The sequence below is a fragment of the Colias eurytheme genome, chromosome 30 (genome assembly GCF_061535395.1).
Source record: "Colias eurytheme isolate Ceu_HAF_F1 chromosome 30, ilColEury1 Martin Lab GWU primary, whole genome shotgun sequence".
NCBI lineage: Eukaryota > Metazoa > Arthropoda > Insecta > Lepidoptera > Pieridae > Colias > Colias eurytheme.
This window is the reverse complement of record NC_143009.1, coordinates 4720567-4733776: the sequence shown is the minus strand read 5'-3', so window position 1 is coordinate 4733776 and position 13210 is coordinate 4720567. Positions and strand designations below refer to the sequence as shown.

At 34.0% G+C, this 13210-nt stretch overlaps 1 protein-coding gene and 1 non-coding gene across 2 annotated transcripts in view; both read right to left on the bottom strand.

Moving 5' to 3' along the window:
* Positions 1-13210, bottom strand: part of LOC149895814 (uncharacterized) — a 63749-nt gene that overhangs the window by 11879 nt on the left and 38660 nt on the right. The window contains exons 9-14 of the mRNA XM_090118602.1: positions 6656-6746; positions 6266-6315; positions 5937-6023; positions 4988-5101; positions 2113-2190; positions 460-601 (exon numbers count right to left, since the gene is read on the bottom strand). Of these exons, the coding sequence (XP_089974728.1) occupies positions 460-601; positions 2113-2190; positions 4988-5101; positions 5937-6023; positions 6266-6315; positions 6656-6746 (562 nt within the window). The remainder of the gene's footprint in view (positions 1-459; positions 602-2112; positions 2191-4987; positions 5102-5936; positions 6024-6265; positions 6316-6655; positions 6747-13210) is intronic.
* Positions 2518-2589, bottom strand: TRNAE-UUC (transfer RNA glutamic acid (anticodon UUC)). Its single transcript has one exon. It is a non-coding gene; the product is annotated as a tRNA-Glu (tRNA).

The following is a 13210-nucleotide window of genomic DNA, read 5'->3' as shown; positions in this document are numbered from 1 at the left end:
GTAGGTACATTGTTATTAGTAACTTGTACAGTGTTACTGTAAAAATCCTATCCTACTAATATTATAAATGCGAAAGTTTGTGAGTATGTGTGTATGTGTTTGTTACTCTTTCTCGCAAATACTACTGAACCGATTACAATGAAATTTAGCACACATATAGAGGGTAACTTGGATTAACGCATTGGATAGTTTTCATCCCGGAAATCCCACGGGAACGGGAACTATGCGGGTTTTTCTTTCAAAACGCGGGCGAAGCCGCGGGCGGAAAGCTAGTGTTATGTGCAACACCCCACTCGTTGCTATATGCAGCACCCCACTCGTTGCCATGTGCAACACCCCACTCGTTGCTATAGCAACACCCCACTCGTTGCTGTGTGCAACACCCCACTCGTTGCTACATGCAACACCCCACTCGTTGCTACAGCAACACACTCGTTGCCATAGCAACACGCCACTCACCGTGATGCAACATGGCCTGCGGCGGCTTCAGCAGGTGCTGGTCCTTGACGCTGAAGTGGTGCGGCGGGCGGTGCTGCACCGCCGGCAGCTTGCCCGCCAGGTCCGTGTGCGGCAGCAGGGCAACACGGGCTGCCGCTTGTTGCTGGAACCAACATACATACATACATACATACTTATATTATAAATGCGAAAGTAACTCTGTCTGTCTGTCTGTTACTCAATCACGCCTAAACTACTGAACCAATTTTCATGAAATTTGGTATGGAGATATTTTGATACCCGAGAAAGGACATAGGCTACTTTTATCCCGGGAAAATGACACGATCCCGGAAATCCCACGGGAATGGGAACTATGCGGGTTTTTCTTTGACTGCGCGGGTGATGCCGCGGGCGGAAAACTAGTATATTATATAAAAATAGCAAGGCCGTTTGGTGGAGAATTTTGAGATCTACAAATTACTGTTTCGATAAAACCGAATGTTGAATGATGAACCAAAACTACACAAATGAACTTTTAGCACGAAATTTGTAAAGCTAATCCTAAAGATTATACAAAAAATATTCTAAATTGACTGTCTATTATTGCCCGTCAGGTCCGTGTGCAGTAATATAGCAACACGGGCTGCCGCTTGTTGCTGGAACCAACATACATACATAAATATGTAAACATATTATGTTAACAATGACGTTCTGACCGATTATAATCATTTCTCACATAAAACAAACCCTTCAAAATGTCAGAAATTAAACAAAATAAAATGAGGCACAGAAGGCATCACTATTAGAATTTAAAATGAATCATCGATAACGCTTCACCCAGTCGAAAGTTTTGTGGTATCAAGCTAAAAAAAAACAGTCGAATTAATAACCTCCTCCGTTTTGTTGAAGTCAGTTGATATCAAAAAGTTATGTCCATTAATTTTGACAGAAAATAGTATTTTAGTCTGTTGCTATTGCAACGATATAGACGATTATAGACGACAACATCCTGTAAATACTAATTTTTGTACTGTGGATTGTAAATACAGTACATATACTCTAACTCGTTTTGGTAAATATAAATGGCGACCTAAATTGTTACTATTTTTGTACTAATACAACTGCATGAAAATTAATAAAAAATTCAGATAAAAAAAAGACGGGTTGCACTCCGGGAGTGCCGGCAGAAGTGAAAACTTGATTATTAACGTTGAGCATGTTTGATATTCATCCGTCTTACGCTTTTTCGATCAGGCCACGTGTCCTGACGCGAGCTCAAGATTTTATACCCAACGCCGCTAAAGAAGTTTTCACTTCAAAAATTGTAGTTGTAACTTTTTTATGTACTGAGTACATGTCAATTTATTGTATTAAGTATTATTATTTATTATGTTATTTAATTTATTTAAACTCTTTATTGTGCTGCCAAAAATACAAAAAAAATATAAACAAAACTTATTCTAAAAGAAAAATAGCACAGAAGGCCGCCTTATCACTTAAGAGTGATCTCTTCCAGGCAACCAACTGTCAATGTTACTATTTAAACAACGAATTAGCAAAATAATACAAATTTAATTATTCCCAGTCAAATGTAATTAAAATCTCATAACACAGCACAAATTGCAACTTTACTCACGAAACTTATTTTTTTTTTAAAGGTAAAATAATACTTACATGCAAATGTGTAGACGCACATAGGGGCGCAGGCCTAAGGTCAGCTGACGCAGCCCCACAAGACGAAAGCTCTCCCACCTAAATAATAAAATAATAAATAAATAAAAAACGCTATTGTAAAATGCACACAAAAATGACATTTATATAAATGAACTTGAAACAAATGTAAAATTTGGCGGCCTTATCGGTTAAAAGCGATTTCTTCCAGGCAACCTTGGGATATAGGAAAAAATTCATACTTCTATTAAATAATATTGTGCATAAATATTTAAAAATGTTAAGTTTGTTTGTGTACAGATTTAAATAACGATAAACGAATAAAATAAATTGCCAAAAAAATGGTAAAAAAATTGAAAAGTCGATAAAATTAATTCCTAAATACCAATTACAAAAAAAAAAAACAATTTCCCGTACCGGGAATCCAACCCGAGCCTCCTGGGTGAAAGCCAGGTATCCTAGCCACTAGACCATACGGGAGTTGTAAGAGCACTCGAAATAGCTCTTCATATACTTTCTATATTAAATACTTTGTGATCCATTGAAATGTTACATTATTTAGGCCTGACCTTGAGTTTTTTAGAGGACGCAATTTTATTTTTTTGATGTGTAGGGGGGGTCAGTGTGAAGCTAAAACCAAGTTTGTGGGGTCGCCACCCTTGTCCCATGGCCGCCATCTTGAAAATAGCGGTTGAAATGGTTTTAACGATATATCTCTTAAACTATTTATCTGATAATAAAACAATTTTAACATTATTTGTTGCAAATTAAATTCTCTACAACTTTGATTCAGTAACTTTTTGTCGTAGAACTATAAATAAAAAAGTTATAAGCGAAAATGTTCAGAAATTAGAGCTATTTATATTTTTCAATAAAACTTTTTTTTATCATTTAACGAAGAAATGATATAAGACTATTTTTGTAGATTATTTTTCGAGGAACAATTTTTATATACAACATTTTTTCATTACGTCAATAGCTAAGGTATTACAGCGCTCAGAAATGAGTACTTTTTTTCAGTAGTAACTATACATAATAAATTGGCTATTGGCTCTTTTCCCAGACTCCACAACAATGGAAGCACACTGCAGAACATTTCAGCCCTGCTTTTCGACGTAAAAAAAACGCACTTCCAGACTCTACCTCCTGGGTTGTGGGGAAAAGATTCAATAATTAATTATTAATAATATTGTAAAATTAATTATTAAAAATATTATTATAACAAAAATAAAATAATTACTGGTGACAAATTATTATTAGTACACACATAATATATCGTATTCTGTATAGTAAAGAGTACTTAAAATAGTACTCACTTCGGATGGCTGTAAAACCTTAGCTATTTACTTAATGAAAAAATGTTGTAAATAAAAGTTGTTCTACGAAAAACAATCTACAAAAATGGTCTGATATAATTTCTTCGTAAACTTATAAAAAAAAGTTTTATTGAAAAATATAAACATCTCTAATTTCTGAACATTTTCGCTTATAACTTTTTTGTTTATAGTTTTACGACAAAAAGTTACTGAACCTAAGTTGTAGAGAATTTAATTTCCAACGAATAATGTTAACATTGTTTTATTATCAGATAAATAGTTTAAGAGATATATCGTAAAAACCATTTCAACCGCTATTTTCAAGATGGCGGCCGTGGGACAAGGGTGGCGACCCCACAAACTTGGTGATAGCTTCACACTGACCCCCCCTACACATCAAAAAAATAAAATTGCGTCCTCTAAAAAATGCGACCCCAAATGTAACTTTTCACCGGACCATTGTAAAATTTTTGTGTTACGAATACTGCATCAATATAATTTACGTCATAACATACTATAAACAACATTTAATAGGCAACATTTGACGTCTATCAATTTTATCTTCGAAGAGAGGTAACCTGCTTAAAAACATCGATTAGAGCTAGCGCGCACGAGCAACTTTGTCTCCGCAACTATTTTGTCTCTCCCATCAATTTGTATGGGGAGTTGCGTCGCTACGTGCGCGCACTTTCATACTAGCCCATAGGTGGGAGAGACAAAATAGTTGCGGAGACAAAGTTCTCGTGCGCGCTGGCTCTTAAAGTAAATTAATCGATACGGACTTGAAATATTTTTAAATCGAACTTGAAAAACATGTCAATTTTAAAATTCATCAGGCGAATCCCTGTCCCAGTAATATACTTTCTTTCGTAAATTTAACGAGCAAAATAAGACAAATATAATACATAATTAAACAAACACAACGCATTTATTTATTTATGATGATTTTTATTCCCAAGTAATCAATGCATTCGATTCTAGATGTCACATTTCGTGCCCCGCGGTTTTACTCGCATTGCTCTGCACCTATTATTCTTAGTGTGATAGATTCATACATATCCAACACCGAAAGAATTTTTTAAATCGGACCAGGAACTCCTAAGATTTGCGCGTTCAAACATACAAATTCTTCAGCTTTATAATATTAGTACAGTAGTATCTGTCAGTCTGTATGTATGTAGGTAGAGATTGCTGCTTAGCAATAAGGCCGCCTCTTGTACAAACTATGTCTTTCTTATGTATTAATGTTATTTTTGTCATATTTTAGTTTGTGCAATAAAGAGTTATAAATAAACTAGATTTCCGCCCGCGGCTTCGCCCGCGTTTTCAAAGAAAAACCCGCATAGTTCCCGTTCCCGTAAGATTTCCGGGATAAAACCTATCCTATGTGTTAATCCAAGTTACTCTCTATATGTGTGCAAAATTTCATTCAAATCCATTCAGACGTTTTTACGTGAAAGAGTAACAATCATCCATACATCCATACTTACAAACTTTCGCCTTTATAATAGTAGTAGGATATATGTATCTTTATGTATGTATGTATGTATGTACACACTCACCTGCGCATGCGTGTGCCGACAGTCGCCGGGGCCGACGGTGTGACGCCGCGTCGCGTGACAATCCGTCACGCGCTGACGGGGCTCTTCAGCCGTGGGGGGGGATATGTCACCGAACTGGGGGGAAAGAGGGGGATGTGGTAAATTATATGAAAAAAAATGCTCAAAAAAATACGTTAATACGTGAGAATACATCATAAGATACATGGTAAATTATATGAAAAAAAAAAGACGGGTTGCACTCCGGGAGTGCCGGCAGAAGTGAAAACTTTATTATTAACGTTGAGCATGTTTGATATTTTGGAATGATATCCGTGTTACGCTTTTTCGATCAGGTCACGTGTCCTGACGCGAGTTTAAGATTTTATACCCATTACAGAAAAAGTGCTCAACGCCGCTAAAAAAGTTTTCACTTCAAAAATGCATGAGAAAACACGTAAATATGAAAGAGCAAGTAAATAAATTGATAAAAGTATACAAGAAAACACGTGAATATACGAGAGAAAATACTATAATTAATATGAAAGAGATACACAACATCTTATTAGCAAGTTCATACTAAATATACAGATTTGAGCAAAGCCTTTGACTCATTTGATCATAAAAAATGCTTGGATAGATCTCTGAAATCGTTTTCAATGGGTCACTACATCGATACTGCAATCTAATATCTCTATTCGAACTAAACTTGTTAAAATTAGCAAGAAAATTTCTATAGGAAAGTTATTTTCAAACGGGTGTCCCCCAAGGATCTAGCTTTGGGCCTTCACTTTTCCTTCTATTTGCGAATAATGTTACTAACAAAAACATACGAAGATAACTTAAAATCATATTAAGAGATTAGTAACTCTTGCAATCGTGTATGTATAATAACAAAATATCCATATTTAGCACTGTCATAAAGGTTTTTTATTAGGAAATTTTTTCAGGAAGTTAGTAAAATAAGCCTTACCCTTTCCAATTCATGTTCCTGACCATCACCAGTGAGGTAAGCGAGGGTTTCTTCCGCCTCCATACTTTCTACATCACCGCTGTCGTTCTGAAAAAAAAAATAAATAGTAAAATTAACGTTTTTTCTAATTACTTTTTCACGGAATTTTTTAACTTATTACAATTTATTAAGAACAATAATATTGTGTTACAGTTTACATATGATCATAAACTACTTGCACTACAAATATCAGCTAAATCGACACATTTTTACGTGGCAGAGCAAAAAAAAGGTTTTTCATCATATTATAAACTTTCTAATTTATTCGATGTAGAATTTACATGACTCACCTTTTTCCCAGTAAGATCTAATGGTAGTCCTGTGTTTGAATCTAATGAATCTGAAAAAGATAAGACATTTTTAAGAGAGAAAAACCTTGCTTGACAACTAATTAATTTATTTACAAAACTAGCTTTCCACCCGCGGCTTCGCCCGCTTTGTCTAAAACCTAATAAATTATATACTAAAACCTTCCTCTTCAATCACTGTATCTATTTAAAAAAACCGCATCAAAATCCGTTGCGTAGTTTTAAAGATTTAAGCATACAAAGGGACATAGGGACAGAGAAAGCGACTTTGTTTTATACTATGTAGTGATTTGACATTTGTATGGCTAAAATTAATTGAACTTACAAAAAAATATTTCTTAATAATATTATTTTATCTTTAAAAAATCTCACCTGCTTGTGCGCTGTCGTCTTTTTGTAATAGTTTATCGACTAATAGATGATATATGGCTGATATATGGTCGAACCTCTCTTCGTTTACCGACTGAAAACAAAATATATTTATATCAGTAATTACAATAATTTGTTTCATATCATTTAAGAATTAAGGACATTACTGAAATATCAAAAGATTTAAAATAATAGTTCAAATTACTTTTTAAATATTCTTGTATTCTGTTTTGTGTATTCTTATGTGTATAGGTATACTGTGTTTTACTATTCTGCATTCTAAGTGTAACTATACTGCATGCTTTGTGTAACAGTACTGCATTTAATATACAGGGTGACTTGTTATAGGTGTAATATGTTTAAAGGAATGAAAGTATTGCTCATTTGGAGTAAAAAAAAATAAACATCAACAATGTGCAACTGTACTGCATGTGTGTAACGGTACTGTAGGTGTACTGTGACACTATACTGTATTGTGTGTACCTGTACTGTGTCGTTTTAGTAATGTCATTTCGTGTAGTGTATATCATTTTGCTGTGTGTTTATTTATTTCAGATAATTGCAATAACACAGTATATTACTGTAGTATATAACATGCAGCTAGCTTAGCCGGTGGTAGATTATTATTAAGGTGATTGCAACGATCTGTTCCCAGCCAATATCCCGCTAGATGGCGCTGAATTCTACATTTCTAGTTTATTTGAGTTTTTGCGTAATTGGAATAGTCATCAAACCTAGGAATAGTCATGGCGGTTACTGAATATTATATTTTATTGAAATATGTTATATCATTGCCTTAAAATCCACCCAATTCGGTAAAATTATGCGTTTTAACATCTGTCATTGCATACAGGGTCGTTTACACACACAGACGTATACAAAAATGATAAAGATTTAACTCTAGATGGCGTGAATGTAAAGCGCGTCACACACGGTGAAGATACTACCTATAATATTTTATCTAATCTAGTAATATTTTATATTACAGTATCTTAAGGTATCCGGTATCAGCGTTCTGACCATCATTTTTCTTTTTTCGCTGTAGAACCGCCATCCTGTTACAAATGACCCACAAAGGAGAATGACCACGGGTGGTATCGGTAAAATTTTAGTTGTGCCACGTATTCGTTATATTGTTAATTCCTATTTGTATTTATAATGATCATATGTATCAATATTAAGGCTTAATTAAACCGGATAAATTGAAATAATAGTAAAAGTAAAAGTTTTTCTTTTGAAACATGTATGACTACGTATGGAATCGGTAAAATACTAGTTGTGTCACGTGTTCGTGATATTGTTAATTCCTATTTGTATTTATAATGATCATATTTATCACTATTAAGTTGTAATTATACCGAATAAATAGAAATAAAAGTAAAAGTTTTGTTTTGACACATACCTATATCTATCTCTCTTGCAAACGTCATATGTCATAGTTTCTATTTGAAATGTCAAATGAATGTGTTCGACGCATTGTTCGATGTTATTTTGAAATAATGTTTAAATTACGATTTACTTTTCACATTTGTCTTGTAAATTAAAATATTACCTATGTAATAAATGTAAAACTTAACGTTCATCGTTAGTTTAAACTCGATTAAGTAGTTTTTTGAAGTGTTGAATAAAACTATTGTTTTATTTTTATTGTCGCGAACTGCGGCTTATTTACATAAAAACTTTAATCATATCTAAAAGTACTAACATCAAGCTTTAAATTGAGCTATATTTCATCTTGACACAATAAGTTTGATTGCGATACCAAGTGCCATAGTCACTTGGTTTTCATTTTTCTGTATGGGTAGACAAAACTTCAAAACGCCACCTGCTACGGTTTATATTATTATGAACGATTAGCTTTCCGCCCGCATTTTCAAAAAAAAACCCGTATAGTTCCCGTTCCCGTGGGGTTTCCGGGATAAAACCTATTCAATGTGTCCAAGTTACGTTCTATATGTGTGCTAAATTTCATTGTAATCGGTTCAGTAGTATTTGCGTGAAACACACACATACACATCCTCACAAACTTTCGCATTAGTAGGAAGTAGGATTGTTATAAAAATAAAAGTTATATTTGTTGGCGTAAACTATTTTATTGTAATTTTGGGAAATAAATAATGTCAAAATTGATTACCTACAATAAAACGCAGTTTTATTTTATTACCTACATTACACTATTGTTTTTTTTTTATCAAAACATGTATTTGAAGTAGCAAATATGATATTATGCTGATCCAAGCATTTTCACTCAAAACTAATATCACTAATGATTTGTAAAAGTAAATTATTTCAAAATACATTTCATAACCAACAAGTAAGAATATTCATACAACAACAAATCAAAAACACTATTTACTATGGAAAAAAAACCAGGAAGGTGAAAAACATATTTACGATTTCGATGCACTCGACTTTTAGTAAAATAATAGGTAAAAATATTATTATGGTTTTGATCACAGACATATCTGTGGTTTTGATTTTAGCTACTAGTATCAGAAAGCTGCGTGTTCAATGCACGTCGGGGTCCCACAACTGTGGAGGAAGGAAGGTAAAATACCTCCATCGAATAAGTGAAGTTTCTCGACATACTCGATTTGCCGGCCGGCCTCAATGAAGATTGTCCGAAAGTTGTATATGTGCTCTGTAACGAAAAAATTTCGCTAGCGCGATTCAGAGTGAGGTGTCGTACAATATACCTAATGAAGTTTTTCATCTTTTTATTTTACTGCAAATACAAAATAAAAATTAAACAATGGTAATGTAAATTCTAAACAAACTACTACCAAAATACAATTAGAACAAAAATCATTTGACTTGTTTATTTCACCCAGAGGCCAGAGGCGGCTCGTGACAAAATTGTATAGGTGTTCACTTGAAATAAAACAACGAAAATACAATAGCGTTCGGGATGATTTATTACAAAAAAATGAGCACCACATTTTATAAATGTCTATAACACTAAAAATTACAAAGTACAGGCTATTTCAAAACGAATTCAATGACTAGGTATCAATAATTAGTAAATCACCGAATTTGCATTCGCGAGCGTAGGTATCCATAGTGTTTGTCACTGACGGTCACTGACCTCTATAACTTATAGTTATAGAGGTCAGTGGTGTTTGTTGTGTAAACATGTATGTATTTGAGTAGTTAGTAGCATATTATATTCTGAATTTCTGATCCATGCCTATTCACTCAAAACTAATAACACTAATGATTTGTAACAGTAAATTATTTCAATAGGTAGGTATTTGAACATTTCCCAACAAGACGTAAGAATAATTATTCGTAGGTATACAAGATACAATAACAAATCTAATACACTATTTATTATTTTATTATTTACTAGCGGTCCGCCCCGGCTTCGCCCGTGGTACATGTTTACGTTTTCTCTCCATAAGAAGTAATAGCTAGAGAGCTAGCGCAAAGCTACCTGTATGTATTTGACCAGACCTGGATTTTTGTGTGTTGATTCCCCTATACCTACTATACATGAGATGAGGAGTCACTAAGCCCAGAGTGGTGGACGGGGCGCGCGCTTAGGTAAGACAGGTGGAAATTTTTGGCGAACTTTGAAACCATTTGACCACGTCTGCCATTTTGATATTTGAAAATAGATTATTATTACTATCGGAAAATAACAATGGCAGACCATTATCACGCGGATAACATTCTGGCAGACACTTATGAAAGTGCTGAAAAAAATACAATTTTGAAAGTATTTGACCAGATCTGCCATTCATATATTTTATTTATTAGGGTCTTAAAAACTTATTTTCGAAACGGCAGACATTTTCATTGCGTACAGACTTCAGCAGACAACAAAACTTTACAGACTTCAGCAGTCAACAAGACTTAGCTTCTACATGGTCAGATGTATATATGTATTACGTTCCCTGACCTTACATCAATGATTTACTTTATTAATGTTTTTATGGTCATTTACATTTAATTTTGAAAACTATGGAATAAAATTTATAAATTTGATGATACAAAACTAAATATACATTTGTAAAGAATCTCAAATATAAAGTTGTGTTGCAAATAACAAATCATCATTTAAATATTTAGTTTATTTCTTTATTTAAGAAACAATTAACAATTACAAAACAACATATAGTCCGTTTTCTTATGGGAAAAGGTATACATTTTTGAGTAAAGCAATGCCATTTGGTACGAATGTTGTACTCGTCCACCTAAGCCCAAATCGCCTGGTAGCCAGTGTCTACTCCCCGGCAGAAGGGAGGGAGGGGGGGTTATAGAACAGAGCGCCCGGCGCTCGGAAAAAAAATTCTGGCGGATTCATTTGGCCCTTTGAGTCGAGTTTGGTGTCGTTATCAGGTAACTAGATGATGCCCGATTCATTCCCCATACCAGTTTTTTAGGGTTCCGTAGCAAAATATGTCACAATCTTTAAAATAATAAACTTTTGGCAGTGGCAAAATCCAAACAAACCAGTATATTTTTATATTTTTGTATAAAACTTGGTTTATAAAAAAATACTGTCTAAAAGGCCATTTCATGCAGATTATAAAAACATTAACATTTAAAATATATCTTACCATTTTCAATGTGAAATAAATTATAGAAAGTACAGGAACGTTCGTCAGCGCAGCGTAGGGGACGGCTAATAGACCCGAAAAATAAGCAATAACATAAAACAAAAACCAGTCAAGTGCGAGTCTGACTCGCCCATCGAGTGTTTCGTACTTATTTGTCCTATACCATGTTATCTTGTCTGGTAGGACCTGGTTAACTGATACACACACACTTTCGTCTATATAATATTAGTGTGATTTTTAATCATCTTTAAATTATAAACGAAGTCAGGTAACATTGTTAAAAATAAAGATATATAATAATAGAACGTTTTTGTATTAATAATAATGACAACCACCTCCACAATTACATAATTCGGTACATTTGAGCTGGCGTATAAAACACTTCAATCTGGAACTGCAAGATTTCACGCACCGACATCTTATCAATTCAAAGCTTCTCTTTTCTTTGTATTTCAGATGGGCAAGGAACATTTTGATTATTTTAGGTCCCTAAATATATACAGCCTGTAAAACTGCCCTTAAGGTGTGTTGTTTAAGGGCAGCTTCTGTGGGAGGCAAATTTTCGATTTGCCTGTCCGTTTTTGTTAAAAATTTGTTTGCGACCCTCATTAACTGTCACAGCGGGGTACAATGTGAAAAACAAACATGTACTTATAATAATTATAAAAAAAATATAAGTTCTGGATAAGAGTATCCTTAAAATACCGTGACCGTCCTTACCTATCATGCATTGTAATCACAAACTTTTCAATTTCACTGTCTGCATATTTGCCACTGTAAAGTGCTTCAAATCCTCGTGTGACATTCGGATATGCCTTCCATACCTCAAATGCAGGTGTACCTATAGTTCTTTTAGACCTTCTACCTTGGAATACATGATATTCTGTACTAGCCATATCTGTCGACTGTTCTTAACATTATTTTGGCTACTACTACTATATCGTGTGTTCCAAATCTAGAAGGTCTAAAAGAACTATAGGTACACCTGCATTTGAGGTATGGAAGGCATATCCGAATGTCACACGAGGATTTGAAGCACTTTACAGTGGCATTTAAGGTATAGAAGGCATATCAGAATGTCATACGAGGATTTGAAGCACTTTACAGTGGCAAATATGCAGACAGTGAAATTGAAAAGTTTGTGATTACAATGCATGATAGGTAAGGACGGTCACGATATTTTAAGGATAGGTACTCTTATCCAGAACTTATATTTTTTTTTATAATTATTATAAGTACATGTTTGTTTTTTACATTGTACACCGCTGTGACAGTAAATGAGGGTCGCAAACAAATTTTTAACAAAAACGGACAGGCAAATCGAAAATTTGCCTCCCACAGAAGCTGCCCTTAAACAACACACCTTAAGGGCAGTTTTACAGGCTGTATATATTTAGGGACCTAAAATAATCAAAATGTTCCTTGCCCATCTGAAATACAAAGAAAAGAGAAACTTTGAATTGATAAGATGTCGGTGCGTGAAATCTTGCAATTCCAGATTGAAGTGTTTTATACGCCAGCTCAAATGTACCGAATTATGTAATTGTGGAGGTGGTTGTCATTATTATTAATACAAAAACGTTCTATTATTATATATCTTTATTTTTAACAATGTTACCCGACTTCGTTTATAATTTAAAGATGATTAAAAATCACACTAATATTATAAAGACGAAAGTGTGTGTGTATCAGTTAACCAGGTCCTACCAGACAAGATAACATGGTATAGGAAAAATAAGTACGAAACACTCGATGGGCGAGTCAGACTCGCACTTGACTGGTTTTTGTTTTATGTTATTGCTTATTTTTCGGGTCTATTAGCCATCCCCTACGCTGCGCTGACGAACGTTCCTGTACTTTCTATAATTTATTTCACATTGAAAATGGTAAGATATATGTTACATGTTAATGTTTTTATAATCTGCATGAAATGGCCTTTCAGACAGTATTTTTTTATAAACCAAGTTTGATACAAAAATATAAAAATATACTGGTT